This window comes from Nicotiana attenuata, chromosome 12 (genome assembly GCF_001879085.1).
Source record: "Nicotiana attenuata strain UT chromosome 12, NIATTr2, whole genome shotgun sequence".
Taxonomy (NCBI): domain Eukaryota; kingdom Viridiplantae; phylum Streptophyta; class Magnoliopsida; order Solanales; family Solanaceae; genus Nicotiana; species Nicotiana attenuata.
In genome coordinates, this window is record NC_032000.1 from 25,053,912 (window position 1) to 25,080,341 (window position 26,430).

The following is a 26,430-nucleotide window of genomic DNA, read 5'->3' on the forward strand; positions in this document are numbered from 1 at the left end:
TCTACAATTATTCGAAATCAGAATTCTGCATATGCATATAGAAAATATGCCTATAGGTCTTTCTGAAGCTTGCATATCCACTTTCATTAGGCAAACATGTTTATAGGCCCTAAATAATCAATTGCAATTAGATATCATGTTCATATAAAATACAATACCTAGATATCATGCTTGTGGGATTTCTGCGTTTCTCTATGTCTGTAAAAGTGTTCTAAAGTCAACAAACGCATAGAAAGCATGCCTATAGGAGCTTTAACCAAATCTGAATAGTCTCACTCGCTTATAAGTCTAAAACCAGTAATAATGCCTTACCAGTTGTAGAACTTATGATCTTTTGCTAAAACTCGCCTTTCTTTAATAACTGATAACTTTTTCTTAAATCAGTATGTATTCAGTTTAATTCATTATTTCTGAAATCAGTAGATATCATGCTTATAGGATCTTCACCCAACACCTAGGCAAACCATAGGGTAAATTTTATAAACTCAATCAGATTTTCATTAGCTACAACCAACAGGTAGGCCTGCTTCGGATTTCTTATCTGAACTATGTAATAAATCAGTCTGCCTCAACCTTTAAGTTTTAATCAGACCCTAAACAGTATGTGTAAGTCATGCTAACTACTTGCTTTTCTCTGTTTAAAGGAGGTGTATTTGAGCCTTTGGTTGTTTATATGCTTCTCCCCACATTTGCTATATGTGTTTTGCCCTTCGCCTTAGTATTTTACCTTTTTGAAACCACAGATAAGCCAATATATCCTTCTTTTAGGATTAGTAGTCCCAAGTACCTCCGGGGCTGATAGAATTGGGGCGGGTAATAGCATGCAATAGGTAAACGAGACCATTCCGCGCTTTAATACCTTAACGGGGTGGAAAAGGGTAGATATGGACATGATGACCACGCGATAACATCACATGTAGCCCCTCATTGAGGAGTGATTACCGGATGTTGTGTGGGGTGATCCATATTATTAATAAACCTAGGACCCCCCCTTTCCCTTTGTTCTTTGTTTCTTTTAAACTTTAAACCATCTTTTAAAACCATTTCTTCTAAGAAAATCAACTCTCTTTAGTTCTTTCCGACTTTGTTTATTTGTGACCATTACATGAAAATCCCCTCTTATTTGAAACTCTTACTTGCCTATGTGTTATTTGTATTTAAGTCACAACAATAGTTTGGCCGGGAACCACACTAGTGGATCCTGAGGGGTGCCTAACACCTTCCCCTTGGGATAATTTCAAACCCTTACCCAATCTCAGGTTACTTGAATCAAACCCTTCTTAGTGTCCTAATGCACTTAAATCATTAGGTGGCACTCTTCAATCCAAAACCCAATTCCCAAAAGGGAACGAGTTGTCTTCCCAAATGTCATAAACCCGATTTCGCGAGAAAAAGGGGGCGCGACACTTCCCCCGTCAGGGTTGGATTGAATTCTGTCTTTCTTCCCCCTTCTTTGCTCCTACTTCTTCCTCTTGACATTGGAGACAACACTGCTTTGTCTACTACCTCCTTTTGATGCCTTTGGTAGTGGTCATCCAATTCTCCATCCCTATGGTTCGTTGGTGAAAAAGCATTTTTCAAGCTATTGGCTACTTCATCATCTGACTGGTGTGGTGTTTCCCCTAGTTGCTACTTATTAGTTGATGAACCATTAAGATTGACCACTAACTGAATTCCTGGATGGTTTCTGATTTCAGTCCCTGTCACGCCCCCTTTTCTCGCGAAATCGGGTTTCGCCACGTGACAACTCTTTTAAGGAAGGTGTTAAAAGAGAGAGTCGCCACCTAACGGGTTTGAGGTGCGTTAGGGCACCCATTTGCAAATAACTCTGGTTTAACTGGTTTACATTACCAAAGATCGGGTAAGGGCTCAAATTACCTCGAAGAGAAGGTGTTAGGCATTCTTCGAGGTCCACAACTGTGGGTCCGGCCGAACTCGAATTATATGAATTAGTCAGATAAACAAGGATAGAGAAAAGCAAGAAGTTTGGGAAGTTTTATTAAACACAAATAATTGGTTTTTAAGATAAGATGGGGGAGGGGGGTCCTAAATTTTTTAGCCTAAAGGATCACCCCGTGCAACATAATAATACTTCGTAACTCCCTCAAGGTGGGGTGTTACTCGTATTATTCAACGGGCATAGACTATCATCTCCTGCTACCCGATTACTATCTTTAAGTTGTTACATAAGGCGCACTAATCGATTCTAAGTCGTACCTTATGCGTGTACTACCAGTCCCATGCCTATGGTCCAGGAGGCGTTTGGACCTCTATTTTGGGTGGTTCTAGACTTAACTTAGGTTGCTCAAAATGAGAAAACTAGGCGACATACAAAACAAGTTGGACTCCAAATAAATGCAGTTAAGGGCTCAAGTTAGACTCCACACTTAGAAAACAAATGCAAGCAAATAAATATGCAAATTAGGAGCTTTCAGAATTCAGAACCTTAAACCTATAGACATGATCTCTAGATGACTTTGAACCAAAGTACGGGCAGTTCCAAATGCAAGGTGCCATTTCATACTTATAGATAACTAATAGTTTTAGGGGGGTGTATTTGGTATTACAAGCGGATTATTGCAATTGCAGATTGTAAGTGATTAAACCTATAGACATGATTGCTAGGTGATTCTGGATTCCAATATTATAGATGTAATGCTCTAACATATTAGAATGTTGCAGGTCCTATAAACATGATATCTAGTCGTTTGTGTAAATGGGCAGTGAAGTCGTCAATAAATATCCTCTGAGCAGGTTTTCTAACGATTGACAATTGGGCTTGGTTTTAAATGCTTTATCCCTATAGGCATGCTTTCTGGGCGGGTAGTATGATGCAATAGCAAATTTAAGTAATTAAAATCCTATAGGCATGATATCTATTGTACAATGCGAGATATTAGCAAATGAAGTGGTCAGATCCTATAGACATGGTTTCTAGTGTACAGTGTAGGACAATAGCAAATGAAGTGATAATCCTATAGTCATGCTTTCTAGTGATCATGCTGAGGCAAATTGAAAGATAGTTCATTGGCATTTTGTTACTATAGGCAGGTTCTCTAACAATGCATAGCAGTAAGAAACAATTGCGGCATTCACGTTTGCTAACAGGCAGTGTACACATGTATGCTTATCCTAATGACATGATTTCTATAGTGCACATATAGATCGAATGGCACATATAGCAAGTGAATCAATAAGTTCTATAGGCATATTATCTACTCATTTCATGCAAACATTAAGAATCTACCCATTCCCCATTTTACTAACACCCAGTTGTTCATTACAAAGATATTACAGGCCCAATAGTAATGTAATTACAAGTATTGTACAAATAATGGCAGTAGGCTCATAGCAGGCCCAAAAGGAAACACCCAGCATTGCCTAGGCCTTCAGCAACTCTCATACAGCATGCCCAGGAATCATATTCATCAGCACAACCTAGAATCCATAGAACTTAGGCTAGATCACACAACCATAGATTGACCAACCAATTTACACATTCAATAGACCATAGACAGAAAGAGTGGGGTGTCAGGGATAGTGTAGGTTTCAGTATCAGGGGGGATGATCAAAGACCCAAATCCTACTGTGTCAGAGTTCACAAGGGCCTCCAATGGACCCCGAGCAGTGCTCACACTAGGGAGGTTAGTAACAAGAGCCTTGATAGACTTGGGTTTCAGTCGGCTAAGAATAAGGAGTTCAAAATAGCATAAGTGACAATGAGGGAGAATGGACAATAGCTGAGGGACAGAAGTGGGGGAACACACTTATAACCTAAAGTAGACATAGCCATAGAGAGCAACTAATCAAACAGGCCAGCAAGTTTAGCAGAATTCAACACATAGCAAAGCACCACATAGACAGCCATATATTGGAAGAAGTTGGGGAAAGAAACAGGTTTGAATAGGTTATCAGTCATGACACTAAACCAATTGAGGCATATGAGGTTTAGATTAAGCTAAACATGCATCCTAGGGTCATGCTAATCAGTACTTAGACATGACGGAGGACACATTCTGTGATAAACATTGGAAGAAACAGGGTATCAAATGAACAAAGGACAGACTGGCAAAATATTAGCATAGAAGCAAGATCATAGTCGATAGAAAATAGTCTTAATACAAATTGCAACACATTATACATGCAGGACAAACATTGCAAGGACTCGGAACAGTGTAAGATAGCAAACTCATACCAAATATCATATATGGGTATTCTAAGATTGTCATAATAGACAAACAACTAGAGAAGATCTAAATCATGTCACAAAATGGTTCAAGCAGGGCATGGAAAAACAGGTTGAGGTAACTGTTAAGATCTCAATCAGTAACTAATGGGGTATGGGGATCAAGTGAGCATGCTGAGTGACAAAATAGCAAGTGAACATGTCATAATTAACACAGACATTCTAGCATTCACTATAGAGGTTAAAGACAAAACAAATAAGCATGAATTAGGGAAACATCTAGACCACTGCACTCATATTACCCAAGTTAGGCTTATGCAAACACAGAACTAGTAGTATTAGGAGGAGAATCAGATGCTAACGGACTTAGAACAAAGTATAATTAACAAAATCGTGCACAAAAGTAATCCAGAAAACATATTAAGCCAAGAATTTCAGAGGTGAGAACATACGCAAATCAAGAACACATAGGGATGAAACTGCAAGAGTCAAGTAGCTTACCAGTTAGACGAACAACAAACAAAAGCAAAAGATCCACAAGAACCCAGAAACCTCGATGCATCAAAGTTCCCAAAGGCTTCAAAGAACCCCGGGCAATGCTTGCACCTAGAAGTTCGAACAGTAGATTCTCTGTGGACTTGGCTTTCAGCCGGCCACCACAAAAACAAAGAGCAAGATAATAAAGGAATTCATAGAGCAAAGCCTCAAGTTTTTAGTGAGATTATCGATTAAGGTCTGTCCAAAAAAGGGAAGGGGGATGGGTTTATATAGCAGTAAAATCGGATGCACAAACAAGAAAATAATTGATTAAACATAGGTAAGGAAAGAAATCAAGTTAACACAGATAAAGAAAAGGGGGAAATCTTGCATGCAAGTCAGTAAAACAACAGAAAAGGAAGAGTATCAAACTCCAAACCCTAGTTAGGGTTTTAAACTCAAAATCGGACAAGTGGTATGAAGGATCCAGCTCATCTCGCGTATATGAACAAAATATCACACAAATATTCAAGATTAAGTCGATTCTCATCCGATATAGAGGTGGTATTTTCCAAAATTAGGCAAATACCTAAGTAATACCAAAATCGAGTAGCCAGTACCAAAGGAACCCAAATATGGTAAGCAAATAATGGTGAAATCCCATTATCAATGGGATTAGGAGAGGGGATTTGGGGGTGAGACAACTAGGGTTCGTAGAAGATGAGAGTGTGTGAGGGTGGCGAAGTAGAGACAATATGTCTCTAGGGTTAGGGGTTGGGTTATAAGAAGAAACGGGGGAAATGTTATGAGTCGTTGATCACTTTTTGATCAACGACTGGGATTTGAGAGGAGTTGGGTCAGTTTTTTGGATTGGGTTGGGAATTAGGGTCGTTTGGATTGGGCTTTGGGGGGGGGGAGGCGGGCCAGAGATTTGGGTAGTTTGGGTCCGAAAATAGGCAAAATTTGAGCTGTTATTTAAATACCCTAAAATTCATCAAAAATGATTTATAAAAATAATTAATAAATAAAATAAATATTATTTATTTTCCTTTCTTTTATTTATCTTTTTCTTTTCTTTTCCTTTTACAAAATTTAAAAATAAAAACTCTGAATTAAATCCTAGGACCTAATTAAACTAATTAAACCTAAATGACGATTAACAAAATTAATTAAAATAAATTAAAGGAAAACTAACAAAATTCAAAGCTAAAATAAATCAAATTTTGTGATTTTTGTATTTTTGTAAAACCCTAATTACTAATTAATCTAAAATATGTAAAATCAAATCCTAAATGCGCATGCAACGTATTTTTGTATCTTTGTGAATTATATAAATTAAAAATACNTATGAGTCGTTGATCACTTTTTGATCAACGACTGGGATTTGAGAGGAGTTGGGTCAGTTTTTTGGATTGGGTTGGGAATTAGGGTCGTTTGGATTGGGCTTTGGGGGGGGGGGAGGCGGGCCAGAGATTTGGGTAGTTTGGGTCCGAAAATAGGCAAAATTTGAGCTGTTATTTAAATACCCTAAAATTCATCAAAAATGATTTATAAAAATAATTAATAAATAAAATAAATATTATTTATGCCCTGAAATGTTTAAAATAATAACTTTGTACTATAAAAATATAAATATGCTATTTTGGTACAAAATAATATAAAATGGAGGGCAATTATGTGAATATAGGCTATTATTGCAAAATTAGACAAAATAGCTTAAAAATGCTAGTGCTTCTCTATCAACTTGAAAGTCCCCTTGGGGGGGGGGGGTGCATTGACACAAGGGTATATGTAGGGACATCTTGAAGAACATGTTTGATCAGAGTGATTTTTCCACCATAAGATAGAAAGTTCCCCTGCCAGTCATGTATCTTCTTTATGATTTTATTCACCAAATCATCAAATAGTGGCAGTTTCTTCCTTCCTACATATAGAGGGCACCCTAGGTAGGTGAATGGAAACTGCTTATTCTTGAAGCTAGTACTGTTAATCATTCTATTTATCCTTGAAGTTGAGGATTGAAGTACAGAAGAAACTCTTATCTTCATTGACCTTCTGACCTGAGATTCTCTCATAAAGTCTCACCTGCTTCATGACAAGTTTCAAGAATTTGTGTTTTCCTCCACTGAAGATTACTATGTCATCTACATAGGCCAGGTAATTTATTTTGGGTCCTCTGATGTTCATAGAAAAGGAACAAATTTGGGGTTATCATACATTTTATTCAGCAACCGCGACAGGATTTCTACTCCCAATATAAACAGGGAGGTGAAAGGGAATCTCCTTGCTTGGAGCCTTTAGAAGAAGTAAAGATGCCCTTTCTTGCACCATTAACTATGATTGAATATCACACGTCTAAAACCAGCCTACTTATAGCATTCAGTCACCATTCAGAAAAGCCAAAGTTCCTCAACACTGAGATTAGAAATTCCCAAGAAAGCTTATCATATGCTTTGCCCATATCCAGTGTGATCATTGTATTACAACCTGTGTTTGGCTGAGAAATACCATGCACTATCTCTTGAGCTAAAAACAAATTAGTTGTAATAAGTCTGCCCTTTACAAATCCACTCCGATTTTTTGAAATCAATCTCGGCAACAATGAATGAAGTGTCCTAGCCAGTACTTTCAAAATTATCTTAGCAGCGAAGTTACTAAGACTAATTGGCCTCAGTTATGCAAAGTTGGAAGGAGACTGTACTTTTGGAATCAATACCAGACATGTATGAGCGTAGAACTTAGTTAGTATTTTCCCTTTGAAGAAGCTCTGAACCAATTTAACCACATCTTCTTTGATAATGCCCCAACACTTCTGGTAAAAGATCCCATTAAATCTGTCTGGTCCTGCGGAACTTGTACCACTCATATCAAAAATAGTATCTTTGATTTCACTTTCCTCAGGAACTTGTGATCGTTGTAGATTGTCTTCTTCAGTGATAAATTCCTTGATGCAATTCAAAACATTCTCGTCTACATTGACAAGGGCAAGGTTGAATATCTTCTGAAAAGGCCTCACTGCAGCTTTGGCAATTCTCTCTTCCCCTTGGATCCAATTACCTATATGGTTCTTTATTTTGTGAAGATGCATCCTTCTCCTCTTGTCTTTAATGACATTGCTGAAGCACCTACTATTACAGTCACCTTTCTTAAACCATCTGACTTGGGTTTTCTGTTTTAGAAGAGATTCTTGTATAGCCATCCATCTGACATACTCTACTTGTGCTTTGTTTAAATCTTCTCTAGATTGTTCAGTGTTAACTGTTAAATCTAGATCTTCCAGAGATTGTACTGCCTCTTTCCATTCCTCCCTCTTTAGGTATACATTACCAATTACATTCTTTGACCAGTAACTTAGTCTTCTTCCTAATTTTGAGTTTCTACTGTAGTATCCACATAAGATTTACAAGAATTTGAGTGCCCTACCTTCCTAACTAGATCGTAGAAATCTGGTTATTCAACCCAAAAGTCCAGGAATTTAAAGTACTTTACAAATTCCTTTTGATCTCTTTGACACTTCATAAGCAAGGGCCCATGAGCAAAACCAGATCTGCTGATGTGCCTGACCACAGTGCTTTGAAATTTCTACATCCAATCATCATTAACCATGATTCTATCTAATCTCTTCCGTATCCTCCTCCAAGGACTCCAATTATTACACTAGGTAAAGGTAGAACCCACATACCCACTGTAACACCACAATTATTCATGCAAGTTGCAAAATCAAAGCTCTTGCTAACTCTATGTGGTCTACCCCCTCTTCTCACAAGGATCCAAAATAACATTGAAATCCCCTCCTATTCACTAAGGTCCATTAATCTGAGATTCAAATTGTACTAGACTATCCCATATATCCATTATGTCTTCTGTTGTGCACTTAGTGTAGACTATTGTAATGTACATTTCATTTCCTCCGTAAGCATCCTTCAAATTAACAGTGATTTGTTGATCATCTTCCCAAACAATATTGGCGTTGAAGTTTCTAGACCAGAAACACCAAATTTGTCCTATATCATTGGACAAACAATGATCAAACCCCAAGAATCTTCTATAACATTCAACTTTGTCTTTCCTAACAAAAGGTTCAAAGATGGCAATGAACTGTAAATTATTTATATTTGTACAAGTTGTTTCAACCTGTGATTGGCTTTCTTGGATCTCATCCCTCTTATATTCCAAAAGATGGAATTACTCATAAAAGAGTTAGGAGAGGTTGGTTTGTATCCTTCCCCTGTCAGGGTTGGATTGAATTCTGTCTTTCTTCCCCCTTCTCTGCTCCTACTTCTTCCTCTTGACATTGGAGACAATCCTGTTTTGTCTACTACCTCCTTTCGATGCCTCTAGTAGTGGTCATCCATGTAAAGCCCCGATTTTCATAATTAATTCGGGTTAATTTTGAGCTTAAGGATGTAATTTGAGTAAATTCTAACCGCATGAGAGTAATGAAATAATACAAGGTTAATGAAATGCTTAAGAGTAATTACTTTATCAAGCAATTCGAGTAGGAATCTCATGGAAGCTAATAAGGGAACAAAAAGGGAAATAGAAACAAAGAGTTGCATTGGCTAAGAAAAGTCCTCTAGCACACTTGGAAAATATATTAAACTAAGGAGTGAATGTTGGGCTAATTAACGTACAAATGTATTAAATGATTCATGTAATACTTGGATACTATTTTATATTCAATGTATAATTGTTGAACCAAGGAAGAAACAAGGAAACCAAATCGACGCTAATAAGCATGCGTCGCATCCCCTTAGGCTCTGAATGTTGCAATTGCCAAATGTTATGCAGTGTAATGAGCAGAACGCGTGCAAGTTGGCATCCGAATTTGAAACCAATACCTGGAGCCTTTTAAAGGCAATTACGGAAAGACTAATTCTTTATCTTAGGCTTTGCCTGTGAAGACTTAGAGAGAGAAAGGAGTCCCATACCATTAATGCATCTTCAAGGTAAGAATCAAATGCCCTCCTTCGGTAGATTTGGTCCATTTATTTCATCTCTTAACCCTCCAACATCATGAAATTCATAGATTTTTGACGAAAATCTCAAGAACACTTCAAGAACACAAATCTTGAAATTTTTAGGGTGTGACAAAGAGGTAATTTCTTCACTCCAAAATTATATATTATACTCCATGGGCGTAGTAGAGTATGTTTATGAAGATAGGTTTGTATTTAAACACCTATTCATGAAACCCTAGAAGAGTTGGCTGGTAGGGATGCTGAATAGTGTTGGGTCTTGTTTGAACGATGTTATTTTGAGCTTCTAGTAGAACAACTAGATCTCATAATATGTTTAATGACGGATTTGGAGTTAAAATTCAAGGATTTACTTTCAAATGATGAAATGGGGATTTTTGCTAAACTTATGAAATTGGACTTAAAGTATTAGATACTTAGTTGGGTTAGTTGGTATTGTTGTGACGCGTTAATAAATTATGTGAGTTCGTATATGTAGATTGTGACTCGTCGGCATTATTTGATCATTTGGGGTAAGGTTGGAAGCAATTTGAGGTACGTTGAAACTTATTACCTTCAAAGCTTTTCTCCAAACTCATATTGAAACACGATTAAATTGAGTAATGTAGGTCCTAGCTTGTGGGGACGAGCGAGTTGGGATTGTACCATTTCTTGCATCATAAAAGATTTGATTGTTATGAATATTATTTTCTTGAAATGTATTCAAATTTTTAAACTAAATAGATGCGGAATAGTACTTGTAGTATTTTTTTGAAACGGAAATACATGAGTTGTAAAATATCTTAGATTTAATTGTTCTCAAATAGTTGATTTGTCTATGAATATCGTCATTGATAAATGTAAAGGTTTTGGGAGTTACTTAAGTTCACCGAGATTGACCTTGGATACTTTTCCTAATTAGGTCATAAAAGTACACGTGCCGGTGTAGGCGTAGAACCCACCTTACGGTTGGGAACTACGGCAGAGTATTTCCCATTAGAGGGTACTATTGTGCTACTTTATTAGCACGACTGAGTCGATTTGTGCAGCACAATGATGAGACGACCTGAGCAAGTAGGGTATATGATACTTGCCGCTAGGTACATAACCTAGTTGACTTTTCTTCGTGTCGGTGATGGTATAGTGCTCCCGGTAAATGAAAAATCTAACATGATTTTGTAAAGATTAATGTTAAAGGAAGACATTGAAATATGTTTTATCTTATTATTTTATTTTATTTTCTAAATTATTAATTGATATAAGTGCTTCTTTCTTATATCAATTGTTATTTCATATCTTATATCTTCTTAAGGATTGTCCTATATTTTTTGTTGGGGAAGGGTTCATGATTCGTACTAGGAATGTGGAGCTTAGGCCTTTCGGCCACATTTCATTTCTGTTTTCAGGGACTGGACCTGAGCAGCTTGGACCGCGTGGATAGGGTAGCCCTACATTTTTTGTTCATACTTTTGGTGAGACTCCACCCTTGCACCCGTGGAGGACTTTATTATATTATTTTTCTTTTGAGCCACCGAGTTATTCCTTGGTTGGCTATGTTATTTCGCGTCATAGAGATTCCATAAACAATAGTAGTATTCATTTTTGGGTTGTAATCCTATGGTTACTCATATGGCATGCATGAATGAAACTTTCTTTTATCTTCATGGAGTTTTCTTTTGAAGTAAAATATTTGCTTAAAGATATTATTTATGTTTTAATTTATATCTTAAAATAATTGTATTTGAAGAGGCTTTCATACCCCCCATTAGGCACATAGATGAGTATTAATTTATGAGATGGTTCACTTGGGTCGGGTAGAGTACCGAGTGTCAGTCACATGGTTTTAGGGTGTGACAATCCAATTCTCCATCGCTATGGTTCGTTGGTTAAAAAGCATTTATCAAGGTATTGGCTACTTCATCATCTGACTGGTGCGGTGTTTCCCCTAGTTGCTACTTATTAGTTGATGAACCATTAAGATTGACCACTAAATGAATTCCTGGATGGTTTCTGATTTCAGTCCCCCACATTAGAAGAATCTATTTTTGATTCTGCTACTTGTTGTATGCTGCTACTGGTGTTGTTGTTAACTGCATCTTTTAGACCCCTGCCTTCCTTAGAGGAAGTGTCTTGTAATTCTTTTCCTTATCTACCTCTTGCTCCTTTACAGTAGATTGGACATCCCTGTTATTGCTATCTTCTTTTCTTATACTATTGGTGCTTCCCTCATATTGTTTTTTACTGTTACTGTTTTCCTCCACTAGAGTAGCTTGTTTACCTCTGTAGATATCTTTTCCTTGTTCTCTTCTTGTCTCACCTTCTATGGTTTAAAGGTGATCTTCGATTTCGTCTTGGACATCTTTTTTGTCTTGACTTTTTTCTTCTTTTAGCTGTTGGTTCTCATTTTTATACTGATCATCTCTCTTTCTCCTTTTACATTATCAAAGTTGTCCTTATCTACCTTATCATTCTTCTGTTCTATTTGTAATTTTCTTTCGATTGTTGCCACTTCGTTTGCCTTTTCCTGGGTTGTCCTGTTGTTGTTAGTGATCAATTCCTCTCCACTTTTGTTCTTGTTGCCTTCTCCATGTATCTGCACCTGCTTAGTTGAGTCATTCATCATGGCCCTCTCCTCTTTTTTTTTCCAGCAATTATCATCTTCTCAACCACTCTATAATTTACCAAGTCATGCCCCAGCTTCTTGCAGTGTCTAAAGTACTTGGGTACACTTTCATACTCCAGTTTTTGTTCGAATCCTTTCAGTGGGAGCCATCGTCCTCGTCTTCAACCCAAACATGGTTAAGTAAAGGCTTAAGAAGATCAACCTCAACTCTAACTTTGGCCATACTTGGTCTGGTTATTTCCCTCGTAGCAATGTCCAACTCAATGGAGTACCAACCTCTCCTGCTATTTGTTTTACGTAGTGCCACATATGAAGGTGGAAAGGTAACTTAGGAAGAAGAATCCATACTGGAAAAATAGGCAAGTCTTCCTCTGGTTTGAAGTCAGTGCTCCATTTCTGGAGCCACATTTTGTGATCCTCAATGTCCACTGCCCTCTTGTACCACACAATATTGAAAGCTTCATCATTTGTAATATCTAGAAAGACATTATAGTTGTCAAACACCCGATCTTGACGATCCCTTCAGCAGAAATCGCTCTAGGAATCGAGACCTAATTTTTGCAATTTGGGGGCAATCTTCAGAATCTCCCCACAATTGTTCTCCTGCATTTAGCCGCCATGACTCCATAGTAGTCCCTGGTCTTGAATATCACCACTGTCATTCCATTGTGTGTTGTTCCTCGCTATCACCCCTTCCTGTTCTTGACGAGTTGGAGTTGCTGTAGAACCCTTTGAATTGACTATGTTGTTGGCATATGATGTTATTGCTGGGTTTCCTTCTGATGATTGGTTCGCACTTGGTTTGGGGAGGGGGGGGGGGGCTTTCTGGTGATCCATACGCCGGCCTATTGCCGTCTGGCGGCTCCATAAGGTGGAGCATGTTCGTATTCTCCTTCAGCCAAGTCTTTGTGTACCGCTTTTTGAGACGCATGAGGCGCATTCTGATGAGTGAGATTGACTCAATCAGTGCTGGTGGGACAACTCATTGGTATATATGTCTTAATTTTATATAAAAAGAATTTTTTTTGAGTTAAAGTTATATCCTATTGATACTCAAAATTATGTACAGTTGAGTCCGAGGAGCAACTTTGACAGGCTGCTCCCAATATACATCAAAATCTGCTACTAATAATTTTGAGTGTATCTATCCTACACTATTTTCAATACAGACGCTTGTTTAAAACCAACTACAACAAGGATTTCTACTTTTAATTCAATCTATGGAATCTAATCCAGCTGCTGCAATGCTTCTTTCCACTTGCCTATGTTCTTCCCTCTAATATGTATGTGTAATACTATCTCTCTACAGATTTGGTGATGATCAAACTTAGCTAGGTCAAATCTGATTGTGTTCCTCTCCCTCCAAATCAGTGCAACAGTCATGGCAAACACACAGCTAGTAATAGTATTTATTCCTCTTCTGCTCTTGGCTTTCTTGCATGCCTATTTTGAATCTCTTTCCCAATTTCCAATGCTCCTCTTATATCCCAGCCATGAACATAGTCTGGACCACAGTTGCTTTGTGATGGTGCACTCAAAGAACAAGTGGCTAAAGGATTCCAGGCTATGTCCACAGAATGCACAGGCTGCAGGGACTTGGATACCAATCTTCAACAGTCTTTCCACTGTAGCTAGCCTCTGTTGTGCTGTAATCCATAGGGTGCATCTATATCTTGGATGTATATTTGTGTGCCCCTTTTCCATTCAGCTCTAGGGTATACTGGTATCAATTTCAAGTACATCTGTTTAATCTGGAACTTTGTATCAGTGCACATTGTCTGTAGTCTGTTATGAATGTTTCCTTGGAGTTGTTGATGCTCCATAATCAAACTTCTGCTTTCTAGTATCTTCCTCACCACCCAAGATGCAGCCTTAGGTGTGGCCATTGTTTCCAGGTTCCTGTTCTTTATATAAAAACTGTGCATCCACATTATTCATAAGCAGTCCTTTTTCCTTGTTATATCCCACAGATGTTGTATAATTGTTGCTTTGTTCCACAGTTTTATGTCTAGTATATTGCGTCCTCCAGCAGTTGTTGGTCTGCACACCTTTTCCCAAGCCACCAGTACTTTCTTTGAGATTGTAGTAGTACATGTCCATAGGAAAGTTCTGCATAGTGCCTCAATTGCTTTCATCACTTTCTTTGAAAGAACAACGATCTGTGCCCAATAGGTTTGAATGCCAAAAATAACAGCCTTGATCAATCGACATTTGCCAGCATAAGATAGAAGTTTTGCTAACCAGCATGTGACCCTTGTAGTTGTCTTCTCAATAAGAGGTAAATATTGATGGACTGCTAGCTTCTTGGAAGTTAGAGGGATCCCCAAATATTTGAAAGGAAGCTTTCCTTCAGTAAACCCCAATGTTGCAAGGATTTCCTGTTTTTCAGTTTGAGAGATTCCAGCCATGTATAGCACTTTTGTCTACATTTGCCTGTAAGCCAGAAACAACTGAGAACCTGTGGAAGGCAGCATTTAGGATCTTCATAGACTCAAAATCAGCTCTACAATACATCAGGAGGTCACCAGCAAAACATATATGTGTAGTGTTTAACTTCCTGCACCTAGGATGAAAGTTGAAATTTCCATTCTTATGCAATTGTCCCAGTTGTCTACCCAGATACTCCATTGCAATAACAAATAAGTATGGAGACATTGGGTCTCCTTGTCTAATCCCCCTTTTTCCTTTGAAAGGCTTGGTCAGTCCTCCATTTAGTACTAAGGAATATGACGTTGTAGTAACACATGTCATTATCCATTGCACAAACTTGAAGGGAAAACCAAGGTCAATAAGCATTCTTCCGAGAAAACCCCATTCCAAAGTATCATAAGCTTTCCTCAGATCCACCTTCAGCACACATCTAGGAGAGATACCTTCTCTGGAGTATCCTTTAAACAGTTCATGACTTAGTAGTATGTTATCAATAATACACCTCCCTTCAGTGAATGCTGATTGAGAGTGACCAATCAACCAATCAAGAACAAATTTGATTCTTTTTGTAATGACTATAGATATAATCTTATACAATGTGGTACAACATGCAATAGGCCTATAGTCCTTGACTGTTGAAGGTGCTGGAACTTTAGGTACTAATGTGATGGCTGTAATGTTGATCATTCCAGGAAGGCTACTGGTAGAAAAGAAGTTCTTCACAGCTGCAAAGATGTCCTCCTTCACTATATTCCAGTTCCTAGTAAAGAATTCCACAGGAAAACCATCAACCTCTGGTGTTTTGTCTTTAGGCATCTCCCATACTGCAACAGTGATCTCCTCCTTTGTAACATCCTGGATTAAATCTCTTTGTTGTGATATAGTTAAGCATGGTCCTTCCTTCATTATATCTGTATTTGCATAAGGCATTTCAGTAGCACAATCTCCCATCAAGGATTGAAACACTTTGATGAATTCCTGCTCAACCAATTTGGGATCTGTTATCTTTATTCCTGTATCAGTGTTTATGGATGTTATACTATTCTGACTGGATCTAATCTTCCATTGAGCATGAAAATACTTTGTATTGGCATCACCACATTCAATCCAACAAGCCTTTGACTTCTATCTCATCACTTGTTTCTCAATGTTGCTCCATTTCTCAATGTCAGCTAGTGTGTCTTTCTCTAAATCAAATAGGTTATGTGCCAAAGGATCCTGCTGAATTTGGTTCTGAACAGTATCCAATTTTTCTCTTACCCGCTCAAGTTTTTGTTTGTGTGAAGCCATATAGGCATTAGAGTCTCTCAGATGTGTCTTCATATCCTTCAGCTTGCACCAGATCTGTTGCACAGGTGTGCCATCATAATTCTGACTCCAAGCATGTTGAATAATATTCTGGAATTGTGGAAGTTCCATAACATTTGTGTATAGTCTAAATGGTTTAGGATGTAATAACTTCTGTCGACCACATTTGATTAGGATAGGGGAATGATCAGAGACTGATGGATTCAAAAAATCTGCTTCTACATGACCATATTGTTGTATCCACTGGTAGTTTCCCAAAGCCCAATCTATCTTGCTATATACTCTTGAACCAGTACCTTATTTGTTTGTCCAAGTGTAATGCCATCCTTTAGCTATAAGAGGGGTAAGCTGTAGAGAATCAATCACATCTTTGAATCCCTTTGTTTCAGTAGTAGTTACAGGGGACCCTATTCTATCCTCAAAAGATAGCACATTGTTAAAATCTCCACTAAGTAGCCATGTCTCCTGAGCCTGCATATTTAGCTATTTAAGGTCCCTCCATAGATTCTCCCTTTGTTGGCCATCATTCTAAGCATAAATGATACTGAGATGTGTTGTAATTCGAGTGTTGGTATCCTCCACTAGGCAATGGATGAATTGATCTGTAGTGTGGATAATCTGTAGTTGTATGTGTGCTCTCCACAGTATCCAAATTCTACCATTCACAACATAAGGATAATTGTAATAAACATTCCACCCCTGAGCAATCTTTTTTTGTATTTTCTTAGCCTTATGTTCTTTAACTCTGGTTTCAATATACCCCCTTACATCTACCTTATTTTTAGCCAGAAAGGTTTTGACCTCTTTCTGTTTATGGGCCTGGTTAAGGGCCCTAATGTTCCAAGTGACAATGATCATAGTGAGTTGGAAATTACATGGCATGATGGACCTGGGTCCTCCTGTTGTCCTCTACTCCCACCATCCTTTATCCCAGCAGCTGCCTTCCCTTTATCATTGCAATCTTCATTCACAGGATTGCAGCATATGTTATCCTGTATGCTAATCCAATCTTTTATATGACATGGCATAGAAACATTCTGCTGAATAGGCTCTATACTCACTCTACCCATCTCAGTGCATTCAATCTCATGAGTAGGGTTTACTTGTAGGACTACTTCCCTCTGTGGTTCTGGTTCTGTTTCGGCACTCACTTCTGGCTTCTTCACCAGCCATGTTTGCTTGACAGTCTTAGTTTGCTTCTTTGCTCTTTTCCTCCGTCTTCTTGGCCTTTCCCCTTCCTTGTTATTTACCTCCTCATCACACTTTGTGTTGTGCCAACAGTCAATAGAATCATGACCAAATTTCAAACAATCATTACAAAATACAGGTTTCCAATCATATTCAATAGTCTGCACCATTGGGCCAAAAGGTGATTCTATTTTTATCTGGTCTGGAAGAGGATATGCAGCATCTACCTCCACAAGGACCCTAGCATAGGATATCTTCTCATAATGAGCAGTGAATTTATCAGTGTATAGGGGCTTGCCCACCACACTGGCCATTTTACTTAGAGCCTCAGTCGACCAATAACCTACTGGTAACCCAGGAAATCTCACCCACACTGATACTGTGCTCAGAATGTCTCTATTGAATGAGAAATCAATTTCCCATAGCCTTAGCACCATTGGTTTGTTTATCAGCTATGGTGTGAAATTTGAAAATGCAATATCCCTCAGAATGAATCAGTATCTGAGGTTTAGTAACAAAATTTCACACATTCATAACAAAATTCTCCATAGCTTTTTCATAAGGATTTTCCCCTATTATGTACCCAATTAGAGAGGTTTTCCAATAATCTGCCTGAGATTGTAGATCCTCCTCGCTCAATTTAACAATTCTCTTACCATCTCTATCAATTGGAGGAACAAAGGATAAGGGTTTACCCATTTGTGAGCTGCGATTCCCTCGTACAATGTCAGCTGCTGTAGGAGTTGGCTTCTCCGATCCACTTGCTTCAGAGTACTGTAATCGCCGAGCTACCTGTATCATTGTTCCTTCTGCTTTGACAGTTTGAAGTTGCACATCTCCATCAGAACTGCTTGTTTCATGAGCTTCCTTAATCGATTGGTATTTCTGTGGTAAGAAACTTCCATATGTGAGTGGTGGTAACTCCTTTTGTACACCGTTTTCTGGAGTAATTAGTTTCCCCGACGGTATAGTAGTGTCATGCACAATTTTTCGGCGACGAGCCATTGTTTCCGGTCACAATCGCAATCCTTGCTATCATGCGCCGAGAGCAACGGTTAATGTGCATCTTTTTCCAAAACCGAAAAATAATTTATTTGTTTTATTTTCTGTTGATATATTCTTGCAGCTTAAAGATGAAGGTGTATAATGTCGTAAAATAAACCTAGGGCCAACTAAACTGCAAAAGTTAGGAAGTTGTGAGACTTAATTTATGGACCAGATTTCCTGTCGTTCCTCATCGGTAGAGCAATTGGCCGTAACCAATTGGTCAAAGGTTAGAATCCTATTTAGGAACTATAGCACATACCTTTACGAATTTGAAATACAAAGTGACATAACATGGTGACATCAACATCAAAGGTGGTCTGAATCTAATAGTACTATGTTTGAAAAATGAACCTTGAACTAGTGGCGGATCCAAGTGGAGGGAAGGAGTTCAACCAAACCCTTTCCTCGAAAAATTTACAGAGGGTAACATTTCAAAGTATGCATTATTTGTACATATTTAAACCAAACATTAACCCAAAAGAACAAAAAAAGTTTCTGCAAAACCATGGTATTTATTACTATTTAAGTTTCCTAATGTAAAGAACAATGTTATTTTACTTCTTTACGACCCTATATTAGTTTTTCTTTGAAAATGAATAATAGCATTTCTCTGAATATTCACATGTCTTCAAGATAAGTAGCACTAACTTATTTTTTGTTAAAAAGAAAACAAATATAAACTTCTAATATGAAAAATAAGAATAATTTATGATATCCAGTATATCCGGAAGATTCAGAAAATAAATATATGAGCTCTTGCTCATGAAGTCATTACAAGTTTCATCACAAGTCAATGTTGACACTTATTCATTCAAAACGCAAATTTCTGAACTACAAATTGTTTGGTAGCCAATGACAATCGTTTAGAATTTCCAATATTTCCATAAAATTCAGAAGAAAATATATGAGTTCTTGCTCATAAAGTCATGGCAAACCAACACTTCATTTTTTAATGAAAATCCTTTAGGAGAAAATCTCCCCAGCTGATGTCCTCCTCCATTGTCACGACCCAAATCCTAAGTCCGATTGGGTCAACCCTACGGTCCGCTAGGCTGGCCTCCTGAACTGCTAGTGGGAATATCTGCATTTAAGCACAAAAGAAGCGACGTGAGTACAGCGTTACTCGATATGCATCGTCGATTGTCCCCTAAATGGTGAGACGAGACTTTACATACTGAAAATAAAGCTCAAAACTGAACAACTGGATCATAAATAGTAAGCTGTAATAGCAAGTTTATGAATAGTCTGATATGACATATAAGAGAATATGTACAACTGCAAAGCAATTAAGCATGGTAACTCAAACACTTAACTGTATATAAATAAAACAAGTAAACTACTCTAGTTCTTGCGCAGCTGGCCTGGGGTGTACACTAATATCTGAGACGAAGCACGGATACTTCACTCATGAAGGATGAACGATCCACACACAGTATCTGGGAGTCATAGACTCAAAACATAACTTTGTATTTAATCTATTCTGCTCTGGGAGTCATAGACTACTCAACATGTATTTGTAACTCTGAGATGGACAATTAAGCATCAAAATATTTAGATTTGAGTACTCTAGCATATACATGTAAAATATGCAAGTCTGGCCTAGTACCATATCATATAATCTCAACTTATCTAGTTGAAGCATACGAGAATGCATAAGAGCTCAAAACATAGGCATGCATATGATAAAAACGCACAATTTGTAGGATACTAGCAATTTCCATAACCCCGACAAATACCGGTCTCTATGTATACACTCGTCTCCTTGTATACATAGTCACACCCTTATAACTTAAAGTAGTCCTTTAACTCTGTTTAAACATGCTTATCTTAGGAAAACCACATTTAGAGATCAAAGTCTCAACATACCAGGTCTCAATATACCTTGTCTCAACATACCTGGTATCCAAGTAAGCTAAAAGTCCACAAGTGCTTTTCCTCGCTCCATATACGTCAAACGTTCCCAATCCATTGAAATCAATGATTCCCTGGATTATTTATATCTATTGGACCCATCTCTAAAATCTAGTCTTTGGTCAAAGTCAACTAAAAAAGTCAACTACTGGTCAATGTGGTCAAAATCTGGAGCAAGCTTCATAAAGAGATTACCAATAAGCTAAGGAGTCCAAATCTATGTTCAAAATCCAAACTTGATCTATCTTAGTCAAATCTCAAAATAGTCATTTGGGGACATAGGTTTTAAACTCACCATAGAGCACTTGAAATCTCAAGTTTTGATGTTAGAAATCCATGGTTAATCATGCTGATGATTCCTCTTCAAAAAGGTAAATATCCGTAGCTTAGAGCACCCAAAACTTGTACATAAAGGTCCGCATGCCATCACGAAGGCTAAGTTTTCTGGGAAAGGAGGGCGCAACGCGCTGAGTAAGTCACTTGGCTGGGCTTACCTGGGTCTTAGCTTGCGATCGCAATCGTAATGAAGAGACTGGTCACTCACCACTATCACGCTCAGGTTGCTTGCGATTGTGCTTCTTTGCTAGACCTGCTTTCGCGATTGCATGCTGGTGACCGTGATCGTGGTGCACCAGCTGACAGCAAAATCTGCAATGTGATGTTGGGTTTAAGTGGTCGTAAACACACCCGAGTTCCTTGGGTCTCAACTGGAACTATCCCACCAAGTCCCAAATGGTTGTACAAAGTCTCAAAACATAAATTGGGATACATTACATATATATACTCAAAACGAGAGGTTTGGTTGTTACATCCATCTTCTGTTGGCAAGCCTGGATGAAACATAAACTAATAAATGGATTCTCTTCCTTAAAAGAAAATCTCACAAGAAAAGATGCAGAAGATTATATCAAGCGCGCACTTTAAAGATTGAGTGCTTGAGCTGCACACCTACTCTTCTCCTATGTGGAACCACAGCTGAGCTTGGTGCATACCACTAAGCATGTTCAAGATTATACAATCAGATCAGCTCATGGCCAGCCTAAAACTTCTCAACCTAAAAATATTGACAACTTTGTATATCGGAATGCCCGTTTAATCATCTTCTACCATCCTTCAATTCCTTCCTGTTGGTTAAACTAATGAAGCCACTTAAACATCAGGTGAAAACTCGTCATAAAGTGCAATTCAACAAAAATACCTGGAAATTTCATTATGTAATTGATCATCATCAGAACAAGAATATTTAAATTCACTTGAATACGACATATGCTAGATCATTTTTGATGATTTTCCTTTTATTTCATTTTTCTCCAGAAGGTGTTAAGGTTTTGGAGCATTCAACTAGCTAGCTAAATGGTACAATCGCATAAGCAATAAAACAAGCAGAAACGCATAGAGAATGCCAATTGCAGGCACGCTGTCTGTGCTGGTTCTTCTTCCCCAAACTATGAGCAACAAAGGACACTGATCCATATTATTAACACTCAGAATCAACAATATAACAGATTACCTTTTTTTTAAATGGTATGAGGACTTGATCAACAAAAGTATAAAACTACCAAAACAATACGTTATAGTGTTTGGGAATGTACTCAGATGAATATGAGAAGAACATACCAGGTAAGAATCGAGGATATCTTGTGGCCCAATCTGAAAGCTGTATTGTAACTGTGAACGCATGATTTTGCATGTCTTCATGTTGGGTTTCTTGAATTTCCTGGGCTGAATTGTCCACAGACCGGTTGCACCAACTTACTTCAATGCTTTTTAGAGAAACAGCATCCTCAAAATGAGGAGGGATTTTCTCGAGCCTTTTACATTTTGTTAAAACCAAACGTTCAAGCTGAGGAAAAGCCTCATCAGAGACGGACCACTGCACAATGTTGAGGCTGTCCAATTTTAAGTATTTGAGTTCAGGGAAGTCCGAATCTTTAACTTCCCATAGATTCCCATCAAAGGCTCTGAAAAGTAACTTTAGTATCTCCAAGTTGGGCAGTTCACTAACGGCTGAATTTTGGTTCCAAGGTCGACGAAAATTTGACAGAGTCAATTCCCTTAGTTTTGAGGGGAAATTGAATTCGTGAGGTTGTTTAGCTGGATAACTGTTGGAAAGAAGCTTTAGAGATTCAAGCTGATTTAAAAAGTCTAATCTGGGAAAAAGAACACAGTTTCCTGTTGTTGACGATCCCTGAAATATGCATCTCAGCTTTCTCAAATTTGGCATGCTTCTCAATATCTTCTCTGCATCTTCACCATAAGAGAGACATGGAGTGGAAAAGGTTTCCAAATTAACTAACCCTGAGTTATCAAGTGACTCAAACATGTCATCGTCCAAACTGAATGAAGCGCGGCTATTTACATGTATATGCCTCAATTTAAACATCTTCAAAAGTGAATGAGGTAACTTCAACTCTCCACGCAATCCTTTAACAATGAAAGTTTCAAGATTCCAAAGGTTTGCTACAGATGAAGGAATTGAATCTGCACCCGTCCGAGCAGCAAAGTACCTCAAATGAATTAGTGATATTATTTCACTAGGAAAAGTATCACCAATGTAAATGGATTCCATATCCAACACTTTAACAAGCTTGAAGTAGCTAAAGATGGAAGAATCAACATTATTGATGGCATTGAATAGTAAAGAACGAGTGCTTGAGCCAGACGTCAGCAACTGAGCAAGCTCATCCCGTTTAGAATATACAGACAAGCGGTATTCCTCAGGTATTTCAGGATAGAAAATAGAATCCGCACATTGGTCTCTGTTAAATCAAAATCGTGTAAATGAGAGTTCCTATGAACATTATAATTGTAAAATAAATATACTCTTTTGTACCTGTGAATCCAGAGCAGGAATTTATCTTGTTTGGCCTTTTCCACACAGAACTGGTGCAGCAGATCATGAACGCGACATGTTTTCAGTTTTCCATTGGATCTCTTCTTCATATCCGTTACCAGATTTCTTCTAGTAAGATCTTGCAGGTAATCTTGGGCAGCCTCTTCCGATCCTTTTTTCTTACTGTCTTCTTCTAGAAATCCTTCTGCTAACCACACGCGTGACAAATTTGAGACAGGAATATGCTTGCCCCTCAAAAATCCTCCAAAATAGAGGAAACAAGTTTTCAGATGGTGTGGTAAATTCTTGTAACTGAAACCAATTATAGACATGCCCTTTTCTGAGCTACCAAAGTTGTGTGAACCTAGACTTTCTTCAACTTTTTTCCACGAATATGCTTTTTCTTTTTCTCTTTGAGAACACCAGCTACTAAGACAACAGAGAGTGGCAGCCCTCCACAACTTTTTGCTATTCGTAATCCCACATCTCCGAGTTCGGGTGGGCATCTCTCCCCTCGAAACACCTCTTCCTTTAGTAACATCCAACTCTCATCATCTGTGAATAAGCGCAGATGATGGGGATCGCTTTTACACTTAGCATAATCGGCAACCTCATACAGTCTGGTTGTCAGAATAACTCTACTCCTATTCTGAGAACCTTGAAAGCACAGGTGCAAATCGTCCCATGCTGCTGTGTCCCACACATCGTCAATGAGAATTAAGAATCTCTTGGTCAACAGAAATCGACGCAGCTCATTAGCTAATTCTCCATCTTCTTTTTTAGTGCATTCAGCAGGTCCAAGAACATCCTTCAACATATCAAGCAACAACTCCCTCCGTGAATATACTTGAGTCACGTAACACATAGCACGAACATCAAAGTGAGAGCCAACTGCGGTATCATTGTAAATCTTCTTTGCAAGAGTGGTTTTGCCATTTCCAGGCATACCATATATCGAGATAACATCTAGCTGATCCAATCCTCCGAGTAGCTGCAGTTTTAATTTGTCCATCACATCTTGAAAACCCACCATTTCTTCATTTGCTCCTGCAGTAATAGCTGGTAATGATGGGGGGACAGGATTGGTGGAACCTTTTGCAGCTTGGTTCATGTCAATCTTCTTTCTTTTACAGTTCTCACTAACATCTTTATTGACAAGCTTAATATTCTCAACAATTTCAGTTATCCATTGAACTTTGTACCACTGTGGGGAAGAACCAGCCAAGCAAGAGTCAATGACATACTCGGCCTTGTACGCCATTTCAGTAGCATTAGTTATATGATCATGAACTTCATCCTGCTCATCATAGTTTTCTGCCAAATGATCGAAAAACAAACTTAAACACAATAATTCCTCCTTGACTGATACAATCTGAGGCTTCAGTTGGGTAACCAGGTCGAGCTTAGACTGTAACAGTTCCTCCAATTTCCCCAAGAAACAATTGAGAAATCCTAATCCATTGGTCTTCGGGAAGCAAAGGCGTATCATAGTTGGAAATTTAGAACAAATAGTTTTAACCTCTGCCTCAACAAAATTAAGCACTTTTCTGACATCAGAGAGGTATAACATGTGAAACCAAGCACGACTATCACCACTGACAGAGAAGAAAATGACATACTTTTTCTCATAGGCGACAATTAGAACACGTTCCATAAGGTCTTTGACTTCTCTATACATATTGCGCTTCTGAAAAATATCATCAGGGCACTTCAATTTCTCTTGTACTAATGGGATTCAATTCCTCACGAAAGAGTTCATTTCACGCAAAGAATGCAGGTGGTTCAGCATGTCGAATAATATGTTCATAAGGCCTTTCAGATCTGAGATAGTAATGCAGGAGACTGATTCATCCAGCAACCGAAAGCATAGCTCTCTGGTCTCTGAATTGACAGACTTGATCTCTTTGAGGAAATCAAATATTGAAAGGCTCATTTCACCATAGCTGCTTTCATAAGCGCAACTGCTAATCAATGCTGCGTTGTCGGCAGCCACTTCAGCATTCATTAAGAAATCCTCAAACTGTGATGCCTGAGAAGATCCATGAGAAAGGCTCTAAGGAAATAAGTTCTTCATGTATATTTTCCACCAGATCCAGAAAATGAGATTCTAAAGTGGTTTTGTGCTTTAGTATATCCGTTAACTTTCCCTCCCACTTGAACAGCTTGAAAGCCACAGTCACAAGCTGAAGCAAAAGACTGACTTTCCCATTTTTGCTGCTATCCAAAGCCTCCTCATCAGATAAACTGATAGCAGCTTCGGCCTCAATTGCTATAGTTCCAAGTTCTGTCAGGAGACAATTTTGCTTCTTGCAGTCAATGTATTGAATTGGGGGATCAACAAGAAATGTTACCAAGAGAAGCAACCCGTGATGAAACCTCTTAAACTTGTCTGTATCAGTAAGTTTGAGATTTGCTTCATCCTAAGCAGATTTTCGAGAATATATTCATGAAAACCTCATCCATCTTGGGGCTATATATCATATGTCTTTGACGATTTCAGCATGGTGAAATAAGAATCAATGGCCTCAAAGCTAGTAGGAAGAAAGTTGAGCAGATTTATCATAGGACGCTCTGGTGCAGAAATGATCTGTCGAATTGCTGCCTTAATAAACTTGAATTTAAGAAGCAATTGAAAATGCAAGAGATTAATTCCCCTGGCCGACTCTCCTTCCTTTGAATCACGAGAAGGCGAATTAATGAGTGACCCTGCATCACTGTTCACAGATAGAACAAAGGGCAAGACATTGGATATCTGAATCTGCTCTTTGCACTTGTCCAATGTATCCATGAGAAAAGTTCTCATGAAAATCAGCTCTTCCAGAAAATAGCATGTCATGCTGTTTTCTGAGCTTATTTTCTGTAACAGAATGATCTCTACGTCAAGATGACTAAACTTGGCTTGCAAAGGAAGAAGCGCATTGTCTAGTTCAGTATTATTCGTCAAATTCACATCATACAAGGAGTAGATTGTTATTGCTGCCTCAATGGCCAGAGCTTGTGGGTATGATATTAAAAGAGGATCATCTTGTTTATAAGCCCCGTTTAATAACCCAGCAAATTTAGAAAGTTTATAAAGTCCATGTTGGAGCCATTGCAATCCATCAGGAAAGGCAACTTCATCAAGACTTAGAAGCTCTTCCAGATCCTTTTTGAGAAAGTTAACTAACAAGATGACCTCAGTGGCAAAGCTTAGATCCTTCACTTTGGATACTGACGAATATGACGGTTTCAAGACACTGATACAAAGATGCCTCCATTCAGGCTCAATAAGATTCATCCTCTCCAGCAATTCAGAGAAGTTAGGCGAGAAGTTAGGCTCAAGAGGAATCACATTCGCACTTGAGCCTTGTTAGAAATATGCTTTAGAAGCTGCTCTCAGTAAAATTATTTTACTGTTTCAGCTATTTACTGCAGTAATTTAGTTTGAATTTGAAATAATTTTGAACTAGTTTTTAGGAGTGAACTAGTC

General features: G+C 38.2%; 1 protein-coding gene and 1 pseudogene across 1 annotated transcript; both read right to left on the bottom strand.

Annotated features, from left to right (window-relative positions):
- Positions 7,338-12,241, bottom strand: LOC109235970. Its single transcript, XM_019402211.1, has 2 exons — positions 12,083-12,241; positions 7,338-7,973 (listed from the first exon to the last, which is right to left on the bottom strand). The coding sequence occupies exons 1-2, from the start codon at positions 12,239-12,241 to the stop codon at positions 7,338-7,340; spliced, it is 795 nt and encodes a 264-aa protein (XP_019257756.1).
- On the bottom strand, positions 18,950-26,404 carry LOC109235460 (annotated as a pseudogene).

Coding starts and splice junctions, on each gene's coding strand:
- LOC109235970 (XM_019402211.1), bottom strand. CDS start 12,241: ATGAATGACTCAACTAAGCAGGTGCAGATACATGGAGAAGGCAACAAG. Junction 7,974..12,082: donor TAGAACAGAAGAATGATAAG/GTAGATAAGGAC, acceptor GTATACCTAAAG/AGGGAGGAATGGAAAGAGGC.